At 40.5% G+C, this 21,055-nt stretch overlaps 1 protein-coding gene across 1 annotated transcript; it reads left to right on the forward strand.

Moving 5' to 3' along the window:
* Window positions 1–18,939: 18,939 nt before the first annotated feature.
* LOC148032380 (uncharacterized) lies at window positions 18,940–20,673 on the forward strand. The gene is made up of 5 exons (XM_087684084.1): window positions 18,940–19,233; window positions 19,564–19,640; window positions 19,874–20,041; window positions 20,150–20,259; window positions 20,358–20,673. The coding sequence occupies exons 1-5, from the start codon at window positions 19,030–19,032 to the stop codon at window positions 20,396–20,398; spliced, it is 600 nt and encodes a 199-aa protein (XP_087540210.1). The 5' UTR covers window positions 18,940–19,029; the 3' UTR covers window positions 20,399–20,673.
* The last annotated feature ends 382 nt before the right edge of the window (window positions 20,674–21,055 follow it).

The raw sequence follows: 21,055 nt of genomic DNA on the forward strand, positions 1-21,055 counted from the left end.
TGGTCTAGTTCCAATTTCTTGGAAACTTGGTGCTACAAGGATCTAAAGCATATCGATTTTGAGTGCCGACTTCTGCTATTGGGTTTAGAGGGAACCTAGTCTATGTCTTGCCTAGTTGTCTTCTTTCTCTCTTGATGGTGTTCTCTCACAAATGTCCAATTTGGATTGAGTTTACTAATCTGTCTCCTTGGATGGTGGATGAAGTTGCTATTGTCTGGGCTACATTGGGTAAAAACTAACACTTTTTGACTCCAATCACCTCTTAGGGACTTCTCAAGTCAATCAACCACAGTTATATCCTCTAGGATATGCACAATGAGTGCTTAGAGTTCCTACAGGTCCAAGTTCCTAGGGTATGGAAGTTATTCTCAGTGTCATCTTCTTGGTGTTTCCTAATGCTTGTTATCATTGCAAAGCTAATGGCCATTTTTCTTGTAATTATCCCATTAAGGCAAGCATGGCTGACTCCATCTAATCCCCCAAAAAATCAAAAGAGAAGATGGCAGATGATAATGCCATTTAGAAGGTAGACAAGAAAGCTAGTGTGAGGCTACAAAGAAGGAGACTCAACCTATTGAACTGTCAGCCATCAAATCAAGTGGCAAAGAAAACAAGGAGAGCTCAATGCTTCCTATTTCTAGGGGAGGCTCCTAGTCATAGGTAAGGGGGCCATGGTGCAGAACAATAAGTAGAACAACAAAAGAGAACATTGATTTGAAGGTTTCTGATCGTAGAGGGAGTGCCAAGAAACATAATAGAAAATCTTCTCTCAAGAAGCTTGCTAGGACCCCCTTACTGGATCAAAACTTCTATGCCCCAATCAATGACCACAAAATGTTGGTTGATTCGTTTATAATGTGTTGAGAGGACTTCCCTAACTTCTAAGCTCAAGTTTTGCTTGTGGAATGTAAGGGGGCCTTCCGAATACGTGGTTGGGCGCTCCTAGGTGGTGGTCTTGGATGTTTTGGCACCCATTTGAGATGGTGTTCATGGGTTTTAGCTTTGTGGTTGGCTTTTTGTTGGGGCTGAGGTTTGGCGGGTGGTGATGAATCATGACTCCCCTCCTTAGGCTTGATGGTGGGTTTCTCTACTAGTGGCTTTGCGGACTGTGATAGAGTCACACAGCCCTTGCTAAAGGCTGTGATAATTCATGCATTGTCGATGGCCAGGTGGATGCACTATGACTGGTAGTCGACATTATAATGGGCCTAGTTCTTAAAGGTTTGTCCTAACAATGATTCTCAGCCTTTATCTTTCATGTTTGGCAACACATAAAAGAACTTGGGTAAGCTTTCAGACTCGAAGAGATTGCAACTTTGCACTTTTCTAGAAGTGCATACGATTGGCCACAAATGGGTTGAGTTTGGCATTAGTGGGTTGTAATTGTGGTTTGATGATTTGAGTCCAATGATCATGAGTCATGACATTAAAGTCAGCACCCTCATTGATCAATGCATCAATGGCATGTGTTTGCTGGGCTATAATAGTCATACGTAGGTAAGTCACACTATTGCTTCCTTATCCTCCCCTTCAATCTCCGTAATGGTGGCTACTTGTACATTGTTAGGGGCTTCTAGCATTGGGGTTTCATGAACTGGATGCGTGGGGGGTAGTACTTTTTTATGCAGCTGCCCATTAAAGAAGCCTATGCCCTCACCTTCCAGGGTTTCGAGTTCCACATTACTGATTCATCTTATGGTGCGAACTCTGAAAGGTCCTAACCCCCTAAACTTCATTTTCTGCTTATGTCCCTTGACTGAGTACAATAGTACTAAGTCTCCCTATTTGAAATCTCATTGCTTGACGTGTTTGTCAAACCACCTCTTACGTCACGCCTTTTCATAGATCAGCGCATGGATGGCTAGAAGCTAAGTTTAGCATTTTGGCTCAACTAGACGTTCTTTCCATGCTTCCTTGCCCTCCCATCTCTCTTGAATGGAAATTCTCAAGATGGGGATGAAGAACTATACAAGTAGAATTGCCTCTATTATGTAGGTCAGTCTAAAGGGGGTTTGTCCCACAACCATTTTATAAGCTAAACGATAGGCCCACAAGGCTACCATTAGCTTGTTATCCTAGTCGTTGTGCAAAGCAGAGACTAGCTTGGTCAAGACATTTACCAGAATCTTACTTGATTCCACTTGGCCATGTGCCTAAGGGTAGTAGGGTGAGGATTTTCGATGGATGATTAGGAAGGTGAACAGGAGATGAGCAATCACATCATTGATGAAGTGTGTGCCTTGATCACTGACAAGTTTGATGGGGCAGCTCGAGAGAGGACGTGCTCCCATAAGAACTTAATAGTTGTTTGTGTATGGTTCTTCCTAGTGGCTCGAGCTTCCGCCCACTTTGTAAGATAATCGATGGCAACGATGATGTATTTGGCTTGCGAATATTGAGCCGCGAGACTAATAGACCCAATGAAGTCGATCCCCCATTTCTCGAATGGTTGTCGTGCTATTATGGGACTTAGCTCCATTTTGCCCTTGTGAACTAGCACCCTAGTCCATTAGCACTCGTCACAGTGTTTTATGAATCATGCCGCATCTCAAAAAAACATGGACCACCATAGTTGAGACTGTAGCACCTTGTGGGCTATCCTATCTCCACTGAAGTGTCCTCTTGCAATTCTATCATGCGCCTCAACTAGCACATCATGCATTTCGTGCTCACACACACATCTTTGCAACAATCTGCCTTGCCCTAGCCAATAGAGTTGGCAGCAAGACATATGATCAGCCATATAGTGTTTCTTTCCCTTGCGTACAATGACAGAGAAGTCAAATTTGAGAAGCAGAAGTAACCATTGAGCTATGCATCTTGTAGCGCAAGGTTTGTTTACTAGATACAACAAGGTGTGATGGTCAACGAAGAAAATAAAGGGCGTACCCAAAAGATAATACCAAAATTTCTTTACAACAAACACCATGGCTAACCCCTCTCATTTGGTTGTGGAGTAATTCATTTTTATATATGTGAGTTGTTTGCTAGCAAAACTCACTGGATAGTCTAGATTGTGGTCACCAGGCTGGCACAACACAACTCCAACTGCAAATTTTGAAGCATCAATATGAACATGAAAGGTTATGTTCTAGTCAGCGGACCTTAAGATTGATGTGGTGGTTAGATCCTTTTTCAATTTCTCATATGCATGCACACATTTCAAAGTCCATTCAAATATTATCAACAGCTTGTATAGGGGTCTAGCAATCCATGCATAGTTTAGCACAAATTGTCGATAGTACCCTATATGACCAAGGAAGCATTGAACTCCCTTGTAATCAATTGGGGATGGAAGATTGACAATAATCCTAACTTTGGAGAAGTCAGTGGCAATGCCATTCTTGGATACCATGTGCCCTAGGATGCATCTGTGCTTTACCTAGAACTAGCACTTTAAGGGGCAATGAGAGACGATATAGTTTGCATCATTCAAAGACTGCTTAGAGTATAAGTGTTCCTTCTAGTTGGAGTGAACAGATAAGTCATCAATGAAGACCTCTAACTCTTTCTTAAGCATGTCCTTAAATATTGCGCACATGAGCCTCTGAAAAGTAGCAATGTGTTAGTCAACCCGAAAGGAATGACTATGTAGGCGAAGACGCCCCACTTAGTGGCGAAGGTGTGTCAGAGTGCACTTGCATGTGATTTTATCTTAAGAAGCCGGCCAAAAAAATATAAGCCTCTTTGCCCGCTACTCTCTTGAGCATGTGTTCAGTGTATGGCAATGGATATTTGTCCCTCTTGGTAGCAGTGTTTACCTTCTTGTGGTTGACACACCTTTGATCTTTCCATTCTTCTTCAATACGATCACTATAGGTGAGACCCAGTCCATGTGCTCAATCTCATAAATAAGTCCTGCCCTTAGCAGCTTGTCAATTTTTGCATTGACAGCGTGAGTATGCTTGGGATTCATAGGGTGCGGTCACTGCTTGCCAATGTTACATCAGGGGTCATGGGGATATTATGAGTTACAACACTCCGATCTACCCCTTTTAGCTCATGGAGGCACCAGCAAAAGTCATCCATGTACTCTGGAAAGAGAGCAATGAGACTTGCCTCCTCTTCCTCGGTCAAGTCATCAGTAATAAAGACAGGGTGAGATGTCTCTCATTCCTTAGCTAGATTAAGGCCCTTCTATTGGTTCACTTGCTTGCCCTTGTCATTTGGCTCCTAGCAAGATCACTACCCTATCTCCTTTCTTAAACTTAGTAAATCGCTTTGGAAAGTCTTGCAACTTCCTTTGCTCTTTAGCTTGCATATCCCTAGGTAGCTTGTGTCATTCTTCCTTCAACCTTCGATGCCTCAGGTGGACTGGCAAGTCCCCTTTGGTGTGTCCGATCTTAGGTGGTTGTGGCACCTCAAGATCACTATCTAAACTTACCTTTGACTTAGAATCAAACTCTCCATCTTTGCTAGAAGAGAGAGTCTCACTTGGTGGTCATAGTTCAGATGGTGACTCTGTCCTTAGCACGGGTGAAGAACTTGGTTGGGCAATGCCTTCTTGTTCATAGTCAATTGTCCCTGTGTGCTCTAGTTAGGCTCAATTGCAATCCATGCACATGACTCCTCCCTCGATTCTAAAGGCACTCTTCCTACGCGGGTTGGAGTAAGCTCGAATTTACTCTATCACCCTTCCCTCAGTGTCATATTCCACTGTATCCATCTCTCCTTTACTTTCATCACGAAAGGAACAACAATCCTCATATTCTTTGCTAGAACCATCCTCCTGACTGCTCATCCTCTCTTAGGTATTGATAGGGTCCTTCCTTCTCGTCGGTGACTAAGGCCCAATTCTACATTTAGTTTAAGTCGTGCACTTTAATCCATCACCACTTAGGTTCATCCAAGAGATCTTGGAAACTAGATCTTGGAGAGGTTTAAGGTTAGCAACTAGATTACTAGCTAGTTTGCTTGTCAAATATTCTAGGGTCTCTAGGAGTTCTCGCTTGTTACTTGGGACGTGGAGTTTGACGGGATTGGATTGTCCATTCGAGCTTTTGGCCATCATACAGATTAACACTGAGGGTGCATTTTTGGGCTTATTAGCTATCCTAGCAACTTACTCATACTCCTCACTGTTAGAGAATGGGAGATCTATCATGGTGAGCATGTGCATCCAACCTCACTCATCTTTGGGACAATGGATATATTTGATTAATGGCCCATAAGATTTCCTAACTTACGCATCACCCTTCACCATGGTGGAGATGGCATCCAGATCGATTGGTGTGGTCTTCCATGTATCCATCTCTACTTTTACTGCCTCTGTTCAATTGCCTAAGAAGATTAGACCGTTAACCCAATCTTCTATGGCCCATGCATTGCACATCCAAGGCCGGCCTAGTAGGTATTGAGCCAAATGCACCAAAAGCTAAGACTTTGGATGGGGACTTCTATGGTTTTAGAAGTTGCAACTCACTTCGACGACAATCTCTCACCTTGTCTCTCAACACTCCGCTCTAACTAACCAAGCATCCTTCTCTCCAAACCAAGAAAGAAAGAACACAAGACTAGCTTCGAGGTGTAGCAAACTCACCTAACTTACCTTTCAAAGGCTCGAAGATGGTTCCACGACCATGATCAACATGATCCAATGTCGTCGATTCGTCGCATCCACCACTGAGCACACTAATGAGTCAAAGAGCTAGTAGAGACGATGAGAAAAGCAAGAAGATGATGGAGAGTTTCACTTTCCCTCAGTCTCTCACTCAACACACCTTTCACTCTCTCCTTCTCAGTCACTCTCAACAGATAGAATGGAAAGATAGAATAGAAAGCTTGAGTAGTCACACTGATACAGCTTCCGCAGCATGGATGTGCCAAAAGGGTGAATACAACTGAGACCTCCCACCCTTATATAGACCAAGAATTAGGGTTAGGGTTAGGGTTTGTGTTTTGCATTTAGGGTTCGCATCCCTTTTACGTTTAGGGTTTGCGTCCCTTTTGCGTTTTGCGTTTAGGGTTTCCACAACTGGGAGTTAGAGTTTGTACCCTCTCTTGGGCATCCTACCCACTTAGTGTGTCTAGGTTGGTCAAACATCATTGCATGCTAACCTTAGCCTAAATAGACCAATCCTATGCTAATCTAATCACAATTCCATGTGCGCAACCCACGCAACACTTGTGGATGCGAGAAATACAATTGCGGGTGATAAATACAATCTACAAGCCCGGCTCTCACAAAAAGGAATACATCCATGATAATATGATGATGTCCATAATCCAAAATAATAGCTGATACGCAACCTTCTCAAAATACCATTAACATTCTTTCCCCCCCTAGACAAGTGCCAGTCCCATGGCACTCACATTGTAGGTAGCATGGAGTAGCTTGCACCGAAGATGCAAAATGCTAGAAACAGTTGAGGAAGTAAGCATGATGGAGGAGTAATGAATATAGGTGATGAAGAACTATGGCTGTCGAGGAAGATAAGATTCTTTCTACTGTGGTTTGGGATAGAGGATGTTGCTCATCTTCTGGCAGATGGTGATTGATGTTGTTTTGCTGGTGACAAATCTTGTAGAATTGGGTGTTGCTAAAAAGGCAATTGACTGCTAGTCCTTCTAATGGAGACAACTTGAATGGTCATGGGAAATGATTGGGAAATTGCAGAAGGTGGGATATTTGATGTTGATGTAGCACTGATGATGCATGATCCTCCACAAACTTTGAACCTGTAAAGTAAAGCATATCATGCAATCACTCCCTAGGGGAAAGTGCTAGTCTACAATTCATGCATAAGACAAATAATGATGTTGGTTTGGGAGATGGGTCGAGCCTGAAGTGTTGTCCCACACTTGAGGACCCAAAAACTATGAATAGATTATTGTGTAAATACTAAGTGAGTACATGCGCTTACATAGTCTAATACATAGTTAGAAGACTTCTGCACCATGGGTGCTTCTGTTGATGATGATGCTGGATGAAGCAAAGGAACTTGAACATATGATTATGGAAAAAATTGTCATGGTTGAGGGAAAAGGAGTTAGTAGGTGTCCAATCCAATAAAATCTTGAAGAACATGGGTCTCTACACAAGATCAACCACACATGGTAGTAGCTGATGCAATGGTTGGTTGTATGTCAAAGAACCTTTTCCACCTTGCTGGGAAGTGAGGATTGATGACATAAGATAAATCAAATGAAGGGATGAAATGTGTAGGTGACTCAAGGAGACACGTCTAACTTGGGCGAGAACGGAGACTCCCTAGGTATGTCCTAACCTTGATGTGCCCTAAGAAAATGTGCTGGAAAATGGAAAAAAGGGCTAGGGGTTTAGAGATGGAGCCAAAAATGAAGCCACTAGATGCATCCAACTTGAGGACCCCTAGGTGCAGTGCAATGCATGTGAGTGCATATTTCTTTTTCTTCTTTTTTTTATCACTCATCTTTTTCACTATTTTTTTTCTTTTCTCTCTTTATTATTCTTATTTTTTTTTCTTTTGGAAAGTCAAGTAGCAATAGTGATATACAATAAGGTATGCTTCCTTACAAGGAGAAATGGAAGTATGAGATCAAAAGGTTGACTGCAAAGAATAAAACTTGGCACATAAGATGATTGGTGCACTGAGGTGTGTACAATGAAGATTTGAATATTGAGCCTCGACATTGAAGCACATTGCCACATTTGATGACATTATTCTTGAAGAAGAACCTGAACTTGGCAATGAAGATGGGTATGCTCATTGATGAAGCAATTTGCAATGACTCCTAAGGAAGTAGATGACCATTGGATGTTGTAGTCAAGGTGTGTTGTCATTGAAGAAATGGGAACCTCATTGTTGAGTTCTTTACGTTCTGTGTTTCTTCAGTGAGGCTCCAAGATAAACTCGTTGTCTTGATTGGCCTTTGATGCCTTGATGTGAAGCCTCTCAAGTTTGAGATCTTTAGGAAGGTTCTAATGCTAGTGTTAGCTTCAAGTTGAGGTTCATTGCATTGCTTTGTCACCTATTGTTTTCTTTTATTCACTTGGTGAAACTTTGAGCGTACCATGCAATGGATGGGAGGGAAAAAGATAGAAAGAATTATGAACAACTTTTTTTCTTCTTTGAATTTCACCACCACACGAGGAGCGAAAGGGTTTGAGCTTGTACCTCTTGTTTTTATTTTTTTTCCCTCACATAAGATATAGTGTTGTTTCTAGAGTTAGAGGGACTTTTGCTCTTGTCACTACAAAAATTTGAGCTAAAGGAAAATACGTACAAAGAAACTAAGACTAAAAAGGAAAAAGAGTTAGTATTATGCAGTTTTTGGGATCCACCAGTCATAGAAATTTGGATTGTACTCCAATTCAGCAAAAGCATCCAAGTCAAGTGGTTTGGCAACCAATCCACAAATGTAGGTAATCAGATCACCAAGCAAAGAGGGTCTTGCAAAGCGACTAGCAATGTGTAGTTCCTCTTCGATCAAAATCTTTTCAATCAATGTTGGGTGATATATCAACTTTCGTGGCAAGGCAAGATTCTAAGCTAAGATGATAGAGTGCAGTAAAGTGGTGTCATAGTAAGTTGGGTCAGCTTGAAGTATATTGATTGTATGACGTTGCTCAGCTATGGTCATAAGATGACTGCCATTGCAAGCAATCTCAAGTCGATGAGAAAACCACTTCTGCAAGAACGAACTTGAGGAATGAAAATTATGCTCAAAATATATATATCTAGTGACATCAGTTATCATGTCTCATTGTCCTAATCAGCTTGTAATATGTAGCTCTTCCTTTGAAAGAAGTTTGTTACAGAAGGGATCAAGTTTAGCCAATTTAGAAATGTTGACACCACGGACAAGTGCAAGCACTTAGAGATATGTAGGATCATGCATTGAAGTCCAAAGTGTCTTTCTTTGCTCAACAATTGTCATTAGACAGCTACCATATCATGAAGCTAACCTTTGACAAGAATACCATTTTTTTTCAAACTCACTTTGTCCTTTTACTTTCTTGGCCAATGCTGCAACATCTTCCCAACTTGTTTGTGTGCTTCCTAGTGTAAAACACAAGAATTAAGTGATGCTTCTGCTGCTCTACCTTGGTCCACATTTGCTTTATAACTTCTCCCATGATAGTTGGGTAAATCCAACAAATTTGTGATTTCCCTAACCATGTCAAAGGATTTTGTAAGAGTTTTTTATGTTCAATAGTCTGAATTCCAACGTCAGCATGAACATATTCACGAGCAAGTGAAGTCAAGAGTGTTTCATCTAGTTCTTAAGAACTTGTAACTTCTGATTGATTTCTGTGTTGGCCCCTCTTTTTAAACATCTCCATGATCGATTGTTTGACTAGTTTCAAGTGTATTGGAGCTTTTGGTCAAGAAGAACATGACTTGTGAATCAATGGGTTCATTATGCTCTCTACACTAGATTCTATATCCTTGTGTGAGACTGAAGTACTAAAGACTTGTTCTTCAACCGAAGTGATAGTCTTAGTCACAACCAAGGGCTATGATTGTATGGGTTCCGTCTCAGAATTGGAAGTAGTAACTTTCGATTTAGTGGAGTGGTCAATCATGAGTGCACTTGGATCCTCGAACTGAGTGGAAGTATTCATGGTATTGGTATTTCCAAATTTGTTTGTAATAATACTCGTAGAGGGAGGTTGTCACTCTTTTGATGTTTTCGGAGCTGTCCGTCTTGTGGATCCTTTTCCTTAGATTGAGCAGCTACACTAGGCTATTGTTGCCATATTTTTTTGTTTTGGTTTGGGTAACAAAGGTTCTTGGTTTTGAGATTTTGGTGGTTTTAAAGAACCAACAACAACCTGGGGTTGTTGCTTATCAACACTTGAGGGCTTTATTTCATCTATCCTTGGACTTTCCATTTCAACTTGAGCAACCTCACATGGAAGTGGTCGCTTTGTCTAGCTTTTCCCCCTTCCATGCAGGACTTCCTTTCCCATATTTTCTTGATTTGGAAGCACATAAAACACTATGGGCATGATTTTAGTCTCAACAGTCAAGAGAATTTTGCATCTTCCTAAGAGGGAATAGGCTGATCCTCCATATGGCTTGATAGCTGCATTGGTTGGGACTGTAATCTGAACCTTTTTCTATGAGAGTGTCAATTATGAGCTCTTGCTTGTTGCCAGTTATTTTGACCCTAAGATATGAAAGAGGGATTAGCTTTTCATCTTTTGGGTCAGTGTTTGTGGCTTGGACCTTTCGTATATTAGGGTGGTAGACCTAGTTAGGGTACTACATGAAACCTTGCATGTTGGACAATCATGATACATGTGAGTGATGCTACACTCAATGCATCTAAGGTCACCCTTTGGAAATTTATCTAGCACCATCCGGTATGATAGCTTTGGCCTAGGCTCTTGTGTTGCTATCTCTAGCAACATGTGAATGGATAGATGGATGGGAATATTCACTTAGTTGTGTTGACTCATTAGGTTTTAGGACTTCGAGACCTAAGGTCAAGTCCACTATGAGGCACATAAATAGAGTGTAAGGCTCTCAATAGCTAGATGACAAACTCTTCAACTCTTCTTGCAATGGTCTTGTGTGGTTCTTGGTGTGGGTGTTCTCATTCAACTCTCTAGGCTTGTCAGTTCTTCTTGGATTTTGCAACTTTGTTGCTTGGAGTTTCTATCCTTCAAATTTGTCTCTTGCTAGTCAGTTGGTCTAATGATCTACACTAAGTGCAAGTGATGAAATTATGGGCGCAATGATTGGCTTCTTGTCTCAATTGCTACGGTCTTGGTACTTTCTTTGATGAATGTGGTTCAAAATGATTCAAAAAGGGGGCTTAGGACTTATGGTAGCTTGGTCGACAATATTTTACTCATTGCGCCCTTGTAATAATTGAAATGGAGCACATGATGACGATGGCTTGGTTGGACGACTCCCCCCTAATGACTTGCAATGTATACTATATGTTGATGTGAAAGTGACTCTTGTGGTTGTGTATTATGATCCTAAATGACGTAAGGTAATGTCAGCCCAGTGTGTGTTGCCAGGGTTGCCTAGGTGCCAAGTGTAATGTGTGCGAGGTCCTTGCAATATGACGAGGTGGTTACTTAGTTTAAGAAGCTCCTTGTTGAGTTCTTAAGTGATTAAGATATTTATTTTAAATGCTTGACTTAAAAACCTACAAGTTATCATAGCACCTTGCAACACTTTGATTCAAAAACTCACGAGAGTGAGGTGTGTAAAATCAAGCTTTCCTTTCCAATGCAATGTGCATGGGTGCAAGCAATTCCTCAAAGTATCACAACCATGTCATGATGACAATATGGCAAGTAGAGATGGAACTTTGATGCAAATACATAAAGCAAAAGGTTCAAATTTAGAATGTGAGTTAGACAAGTGGGAGTGAATCTTGAGGCATAGTGCGTGTGTGTGTGTGTGTGTAAGTGGGACCGTGAGTGAGTGTGGGAGTGATTAGTTAGTGTGAGTGGGTGATAAATGAGAGTTGAGGGAGAATGAGTGAGAGCTGAGTGTGGATGAGTAAGTGGGGGATTAGTGAGAGAGGAGTATGAGTGAGGTGTGAGTATGAGTGAAGGATAAGTGAGGTGTGAGTGGGCTTGTATAATAGTGTGCGTAAACTTTCCTTATGTGTAAGTGAGGTCTAGTGGCTCGAGTGAAGGGTGATTCGAGTGAGTGAGGTGCAAGTGAATGAGCTAGGGTTGAGGTGGTGTAAGTGAGACGTGGTTCAAGTGAGTGAGGTGGTGCAAGTGAATGAGCTAGGGTTGAGATGGTGTGACTGAGAGGTGGTTCGAGTGAAGTGGTGCAAGTGAGAGAGGTGGAGTGAGTGAGGTGGTGGGGTCAAGGTGGTTCAAGGGAAGAGGTGCGAGTGAGAGAGGTGGTGCAAGTAGTGTTAGTGAGTAGTGCGAATGAGGTGGTTCGAAGGAAGTGGTGCGAGTGAGTGTGACCTAGGTGATCTGAGCGAAAGGGCTATGGTTAAGGTGGTTTGAGTGAAGTGGTGTGAGTGAGATGGTTCGAGAGTGAGGTGGTGCGAATGAGGTGGTTCGAGTGAAGTGATGCGAGTGAGAGAGGTGGTGTGAGCAGGGTTAGTAAGTAGTGCAAATGAGGTGGTTCGAAGGAAGTGGTGCAAGCGAGTGTGACATAGGTGATCTGAGTGAGTAGGCTAGGGTCAAGGTGGTTCGAGTGAAGCGGTGCAAGTGAGATGGTTCGAGTGAGTGGTGGGAAGGAAATGGTGCAAGTGAGAGAGGTGGTTCAAGTGAGAGTGGTGTGAGTGAGTGGCTAGGGTTGAGGTGGTTTGAATGAGTGAGGTGGTGTGAATAAGGTGGGTCGAGTGAGTGGTGTGAAGGAAGTGGCATGAGTGAGAGAGGTGGTTTAAGTGAGAGTTTTGTTTATAAAGTTGAAAAGTGAATGAGGAGCTCATTCTTTGGTATGTGGCAAAGTGGACTCATCTTCTTCTCTCCTTCTTGCTTGCTTGTGTGTGCTTGAGAGAGGGAGTGTGAGAGTGTGAGGGAGTGAGTGTGTGAGGGTGAGGGATCAAGGAGAAGAAGTTTCCATCATTTCCTCTCTTCTTTTCTTCTCTTGTGCGCAGCTATGGGGGATGGAGCTTGCAGGTAGAGGCTTGAGGCTGCTTGAGCTCGCATCGCAAATCATGGAGCTACCAGTGTGCTTGAAGGAGGAGGCAACTCATTTGGTCACCAAGGTAAGCTCACTACACCCCGATATGATCAAAGGTGAGTTAGCTAAGTGAGAGATAGCCATAGGTGTTCACTTGAAATACTTGAAATAATAAGCGGTCCATGGGTCTTGGCGGTCGAGTGTGAACTCCCACTACATGTATTAACTCCTAGAAAGATAGATTCCATCATGCCTTGCTTATATGCCTCATTTCTTGTTTTGATTTCCTTACATATCCCCTCCTACATTTGGTTGGAACTTTGTTGAATTCACTTTCAACCTTCTTATTAGCCACACCTCCCTATGTTGCCAACTTTCCCTCTAATTTCACCAAGGGCACAAGCACTTTGGCAAGTGAGTCTTTCACAACCACATTCTTTGCTTCCAAGTTGCAAAACCATTGACAAAGGTATTCTTCACATGGTCTTGGCTCTTAATTTGGCTTGGTAGGTGATGTAATGTCTTTTGAGAACTTTCTTGGGTACATCTCAATGTTAGGGCAAGAACTCATGCATAATCTTACCCCTACGTGTTGCCCTCGCACCATCGGGGAAAGTGTGTGATAAGGGAGATTACATATTGCACTAAGATTGTACATACAAATTGCCCCTTACTTATTAAAAGGGGGGGAGGGGTGAGGGATAGAATTTTAAAGAGGAAAAGCTAGTCTAACTTGTGCTAAAAAAGAGAGTAGCAACATGTCAAACCTATGTTGCAACATGTGAATAGAAATAGTTTATGGATTAAGAGAGACAAAAAACTATTGGTCAACATGGAGAGAGAGAGAGAGAGAGAGAGAGAGAGAGAGAGAGAGAGAGAGATGCATATATTTGCCTTTGATGTTCAAAAGTGATAATAGAGATAGAAGGTGCATGCCATGCCATCATTGTATGAAAAGATTTTGAAAAATACTTTAATTATCAGATAACATATTCTAGTTTTTTAGCATTTTGAATTAACCCAAGAAGGTAAAAAAATATCTTAAAGCTCTAAAAAGGAAAGCTAAAAAATATTGTATATCTAAAGGGCATAACCACATAAACATCACAATAACATGCACCCCAAGTCATGTGAAAATCTCAATTTGGGTGCTACTTATCTTGTGGTGCTAACAATTGGCATGCAAATGATTGGTTGGAAGAAATGATAGAGGATAAATTATGACTCCTCTCTTAGAAGTCATTGCAATGGTGTCTCCACATGGTTGTTATGGTGTTTTTGTTCAAAGATGCCTAAAGTATCTTGTACAACTCATACATTATGTTTATAATGTGAACATCTTAGTTTTAACCCTCTTGTTTCAACACTTTGCATCTCGTGCATGAGTTTGATATGCATTCAAAGTCCAACCATGTCTATTGGAAAGATGAACATTAATTGTGTGTACTCCTATGAGGCAAATCATAGGTACTTGATTTTCACATTTACTTCTCTTAGACATTTGTCCATTTTATGGTCTTACCATGATATTCTCTATTAAATATACAAGATCTAGAGCATGGCAGATGCGGAAGCTATGGAGGTTAAAAGAGGAAGAAGAAACTCATGAAGACATTGACCCTGATAAGACAAATTGTCACACAAGTGAATTAGGTTCCAAGATTGAGACTTGGAAACACAATCTTGTGTGTGGACAGTGACATAGACACTCTACTAGAAAGGAAAGAGTACTATCATTTTTTAATTAGAAAAGAGTGCAAGTACAATGCTTTATAGAAATTGAATGGTAGCACTTCTCCTACTGTGCATATGGGATTTTGGTCCTAAGTCCTCACTGCTCCTTACAAAGGGACTGAAGTAGGTGTGATTGCAAATATCTCAACACCCCTCCTCAATCACAACTAGAAGTACAAAGTGTATAGAGGCTTTAGTGAGGGCAACTCCTGCAAAGTGTGGGCACACCATAAACGTGGCAAAACTCTAGAGGCTATCTCGCAAAAAGGCTAAGTGTGGGTACCACAAACATGATGGACATCCAAAGGCTGTAGTAGGGGCCTCACAAAGTGTACAGAGGCTGTAGTACAAGGTTAATTGAGGAGTTTGCAAGTTTATGTCTGAAGCATTAGGGCTAGGCAATATAAGGCTAAAAAGTCTATTAGAATGGAAGGATTGATGAGGTTTGTCCTTCTCCTAGTGGTCTTCTTCTTCTTCTTCTTCCTTTGCTTCATTTTCTTCTTCTTCTTTAACTGCAACTAGATAGGCCTTTTGGGACCTCTTTCTGGCATGGACAAACTTCTCGATGTATCCGGTCCTTTTGCAGAAGTCACATAAAAGCTAGTCCTTCTTGCCTTTGTACCTATTGCCAACATATAATGCATGTTCATTTCTAGAGGTGCTTGGTTCTTCCTTAGTTTTTAGCTTCTTTTCCTCTTCTAGGAGTGATGCTTGGATATTAATAAGTTCAAGGTTAGGCATATTGATTAGAGTTGGTTGATACATTATTATATTCAAGAGGAAAACTTTTAAGTAGAACACCGATGCAAACATCTTCTTCCATTTTAGTGTTGATTCCTACAAGTTGGGTTAGAAGTCCTTCCATGTAATTTAGATGTGTGGCAAGTGATGTGCTGGACTTCATTTCAAGCCTGAAAAAATCAATCAAGAGACCATACCTTGATGACTTAGACTGTGCACGAAAGAAAGTGTTAATTCTCTTTCATGTATCCTATGAAGTATCACAGTTATCTACATGGTGGATATATCTATCGTCTAGCTCCAGTTTGATAATGGCCTGAGCCTTATTATCATTCTTTTGCCAAGTGATTGCAAGGTCCGCATCACAAGGCTTTTTTTCTTTTCCAGTGGTAATGGCCCAGAGACCATTTTTCATCAGGATGAGTTTGATGCGGGTTTGCTAGGTGTGAAACCCAACTCATTTGAAGCAAGCAGTTGGAGAGTCTTTGCCCATGTTAGATGGCTGGAGCAGTAGCAAACAACTTCAGAATTCTCAAATTTTATCAGTGGAAGAGCATATTACAGTGTGTCAAGAGACACAAGTAATGACAGTGTGAAAACACACTATGTGAAGACTATGTCTGAGTTTATGTCAAAGCTCGAATCTTCTTAGTTCGGGGTCGTTGATCTTTCGTCAATATTTCCATGTTCTTCCCCTCCTTGATTTGATGCTGAGAAAATAGATTAGAGTGGCAGTGGATTGTCCTAGGTGGCAGGAGAGATAAAATAATGAGATTTTTGAGCTTTAGTGAAGTTTGGCTATGGCTTCCTAGATTAGGGTTTTGACCCAACCCCCTGGTTTTTTGCTGGTTGTGGGAGCTACAGTGGATCATTTTGAAAATTTTTTAAATGGAAATGAAGCTCTCTTCATGCTCTATCAAAGCCCCATAATGATGGTCGAGATTGCTGGCAGATTCAGGCGCACAGGGCAGATGATGGTAGCAGACACAATCTTTGACAGATTTTGATGTTTTTGATCATGCTAAGGATATAGAGTATCAATGTCAATGAGTTATGGGCCATGAGGGAGCGCCATAAGTGGTGGAAGATATGTCTAGAAGAGAGTTCATGAAAATATGCTCTGTATTTGGAGATCCAGCTCCTCCAAGGTGGGTATGTCTTGCATGCCACAGACTGAGGTTATGGTAGCAACTAACACAAGTGACAATGTTGAGCTCCAGATAGGGCAACTTCAGGATCTTATGTGATACAGAGAACCCTTGGAAGTCAAGGAATAAATCTCTAGAAGAGAACTTGGAGAGATATGCCCTCTACAAGAAGTTATGGATGCTCAAATGTGGGGATGCGCAAGCTAGCTATGGCTGCCACAAGATGCTCTAAAGATGAAGTTGAAAAAGAATGAACTCATACACTGATCTGGAGCTGGATCTGAGCTTGGGCAGAGATTGAGAGGGACCAAGAGAGGCTAGAGAGCCAGTGCCATGCCCAACAGCGCTCTGATACCATGTTAAATATATGGGATCTAGAGCATGGCAGATGTGGAAGCTATGGAGGTTGAAAGAGGAAGAAGAAACTCATGAAGACATTGACCCTGATAAGACACATTGTCACACAAGTGAATTAGGTTCCAAGATTGAGACTTGGACTCATAAACACAATCTTGTGTGTGGACAGTGACATAGAAACTTTACTGGGAAGAAAAGAGTACTATCATTTTTTAATTAGAAAAGAGTGCAAGTACAATGCTTTATAGGAATTGAATGGTAGCACTTCTCCTACTATGCATATGGGATTCTGGTCTTGAGTCCTCACTGCTCCTTACAAAGGGACTGAAGTAGGTGTGATTGCAAATATCTCAACATTCTCCAAGTTCAAAGAAGCTTGACCACGCAACTTTCTTCGTTCCCCCTTATTGCAAGATAATAAATTGAAGAAAAAGGAGCCATTGTGATCACACATATAATTCTATGAGTCTAGAAGTCATAATAGTCATGCAATGATCGATAGTATGTGAGATAGTATGGTGAAACAAAGTCTCCCATTCTAGCTCCACTGATTCCAAATACTTTCATCTTACACTTTTTTGTCTTCTCCCTTATGATGAGTAATATCCTAGTAGACATGAATAAGAACAATTGGTATTGTAATAGGAACCTCCAGTTGGTGTAAAGTTAGATAGATCAAACAAGTCATGTATGTTATGGAAGTTATCACACATTTTTGTAAGTTTGCAAGTCATTAGAGTCATCAAAGGTCTAAGTCATTATGGCAATCCAAATCACCTAATACTTCAAACTACTTGTTTATTCATCTCTACTATCAAACTACTCATCAAACAAGGTGGGATTCTTAGGATAGGACTTACCTTAAGCTATATGTTAGTGTGAGTGAGTGAGCGAGTGAGTGAGTGCATATGCATGCATGCATGCGTGGTCATGTGGGGTTGTGGAAGGGTGTGTGTGTGCAGTGCATGTGCACATGTGTGTTTGCATGCATGCATGTATGTACATGTGAATGTACACATGTACACATGTGTGTGTGTGTGCACGCGCATGCATGCTCATCTCCATAGAATTTCCATTTTGAGGCACTAATCCTCTTTTAAAACTTATAACTATTTGAAATTCAATGAGGAGTCATGGTTTTTGTTATGGCACAATATGCTTCACTTTTTCTTATTTTTTGTGTAACATACCCTAAGAAAATAGTGCAATTAGCAATTTTTTTTCTAAGTACCTTGGCTAATTTATCAAAAATTGTTAATAAAATCCTCAATTTGAGAGGCACCTCCACTAGTTTCAAATGTGGTTAGCTTCTACTTTTCTTTCTTCCCCCTTATGATGAGTAATATCTTAGTAGACATGAATGAGAACAATCGGTATTGTGGTGGGAACTTCCAATTGGTGTAAGTTGGATAAATCAAGCAAGCCATGGAATTTACCACATGTTCTTTCTGTCGAGAAGCATCCTAGCGTTTCGTGTGTGCGAACGTGTTTATTTAAGTTTACAAGTATGATATTGATGAAAGGTGTAATGTCATTAAGGTGACCCAAATCACATAAATTGCCCAAGTCCTTAGTTATTCATCTATGTTATCAAGTTTCTTAGTAAAGAAGGTAGGATTCTTAGAATAGGACTTGCCTTTAGTTATATGTTTATGTGAGAGAGGATATGTTTCACTTTTTCATACATTGGCCAATCATTATGATTTTGTATGCTTAAAAATAACCTTATTTTTTGTCGAACTTTCTTGAAGTCCCAATGGAGAGCCTTATAAAAGAAAAAAATACTTAAATAAAACCATTGTTGTGAATTAACTTAGTGAGCCAAAAATCCTTACAAGTCTATGGCAAGGTTAAAGCTTGGATAGGTATGGTGGGTTTCTCAAAGGCCTTTGATTGCAAACTAATCCTCTTTAGGGACAAAGGCCCTAGGGATAAAATGACAACGAAGTTGTTGAAACTTTTAAACATTAGGTTTTTTTTTTTTTTTTTGGTGGAAATTTGGAAGTTTAGGAATGATAGGCTTTTTGAGCATGTTAAGTCTTTATGTAGTCCCTATGGACAAATGGTCTACCTTTTGCGAGGAAGTTTTCATAGCTTTGAAAGCTCTTGCTCTTGGTGAGAATGATGAGGCCTTTGTCTTATAGAAGTCTCAAAAAGGTTTAGGCTTAGCCTGAGATTTGCGATGATGGCATCTTGATGGATATATTTTTTTCTTTACTTCGATTCGATCTATATATATATATATGCATTAAATTTCAAAAAATATTGTAACATCAATACACGTTGGAAACTAACAAGGTGGAAGTTTAAGGGATAAAACATATTGTGATATAAGTGGTGCATGAGGATGGAGTGGTAGGAAGAGACGTGATGGTGGTAGTAAGGAATCTCTAATTGCAGATTAGGGCGTGATTACGGTTGAGTAGAAGGTACCCTTTCGGGGTCCGGTCGGTGGCAGAGAGAGAGAGAGAGAGAGAGAGAGAGAGAGGGGGAGAGGGGGCGAGGCAGGGATGCACACGATAAGCCATTTCAGCCTCGCGCACCAGCAGCATGTGCCATCGCCGCCGCCCCATCCGCCTGAAGAGCAGGAAGAGGAGTACGAGTATGAAGAGGCGGAGGATGATGAAGGAGCGAGGCCGCGCAACAAATACGAAGGCCGCACCCACAATCTCGTCAAACTCATCCGCATGACTGGATCAGGAGACCTCTATGCGGTATAAATAACACAGCCTCCTTCTTGTTTGTTTGTTTGTTTGTTTGCTTGAGAGAGAGAGAGAGAGAGAGAGAGAGAGAAAATACAAAATATATATATATATCAAACAAAATGTTCTTTGCATACCTTAAGTCTCTCTCCCAATTTGTGTTAGCTTATTTCTACATACCAAACATAATGTTCTTTGCACATGACTTGAGGACCTCTTGTAAGTTGTCTTAGCTTATAAATACATTTTCTAAACATTTGTGTTTGCACATACCTCAAAACTTAAATCTCTCCATGAATTGCTAATGCTAGGCTTGATATTTGGATATCATCATGTTTTCAGATTCCTCACCCACACAAGAAGACTGGCTACAAGCGTCGTAATGCCTATGGGCATACACCTGTCTTTCAAGATGAAACGTACGTGGAATGAAATCTTCCAAGAGTTGTAACTTTAGAGCATAGACACTCCAATGCTCCATATTTCAAGTATTTTCTTAATGTGCTTACATATGTATTCTCAATTTGGACTATTTAAGTAGATAAACAACTTCATAATCAAGGCAATTTCTTTTTCCCTTCCTAGTGGTTTCTAGTGACATATTTAGAAAGGAATTAACCTTACTAGCATTTGCTTCTCCTTTTTCTCCTAGGACGAATTCTTACTTCCAAAATGCGGTTTTCAAGAACATGCCTGAAGTTTTAGGAGCAAAAAAGCTTATTCCATATCATCCCAATGCTCCATGCAATAGAAGTCCAGAAACTTACAAGAACCATGTGGGAAGACGCTATAATGATTGTCGAAATGCAAGCTATTTAAGGTGAAGAATGTAAAATTATTTGGAGATGTAGATAAGAGCCAAATAACAACTTAAGTAAGAGCCTCTTCATACATATAACATAATTATGGCATCAAGTTGATGTTACAGCCTTTATGACGGAAAGCCAAAGCATCTTCAGACTCCCAAGACAACAAATCAATTATTTATGCAATACAAGCTAGACCATGTTGGCAATGCCAACCCTGCTATCTTTTCAGGTAGCATATCGATCAAACAAAATACTTTTTCCTTCATAGGTTTTTATATTTCATCAACCATGTTTTTAATATGTATTTTCTCATCATGTATGGTGTAGATAAAGCCAAAAGAATGCATCAATTGCAATGTGAAGGGTGAAAACTCAACTACACTTGCCATTGCTCCAATATCACTCCCATCATTATTATTGAATTGACCATTATCCTTGAAATATATCTTGTTGTGATTCTTGTCCCTTGTATATCCAAAGCCTTAGTTTTATATATGCATTAGGGTTATCTATTAGCACATTTGTTACACATTGCATGGGATCTATCTATATGTCCTATGGCACATGTAACAAAGTGAACGTTAAAAGAGAAAATCTTGAGAAAAGTAGATTCAAATTCAATAAAATAATAGACACAAAGCTTCGCATATAAATTAAAATTACAATAATTTGGAATAAGAATGATGGTAAATGTCTAGAAGGTACTCTACATTTCCAATTCATTTTTGTGGATTTTATGTTATCAAGTACTATGGTGATCCAATTAGAGAAGAGAGAACTAGTTGAAGGTTTGTACAATAGGTGAAAAATGAAAAATAATGGATACAAGTCAAGTGTTTGAAGTCTTTAATAAGATTGTCCCCTTTTTAAGAGTTCTCTTTGTTCCCCAATAATGGAAGAAGAATATAAGAAAAAGTCCGTCGAAATGCATATGAACACTTGCCCATTCATTTGTATCCTTTTAAGAGTTCTCTTTGTCCCCCAATAATGGAAGAAGGATATAAGAAAAAGTCCAAAAATGCACA

This window comes from Lygodium microphyllum, chromosome 8 (assembly GCF_053477565.2).
Source record: "Lygodium microphyllum isolate KBCC chromosome 8, Lygodium_microphyllum_v1.1.10, whole genome shotgun sequence".
NCBI classification, from domain to species: domain Eukaryota; kingdom Viridiplantae; phylum Streptophyta; class Polypodiopsida; order Schizaeales; family Lygodiaceae; genus Lygodium; species Lygodium microphyllum.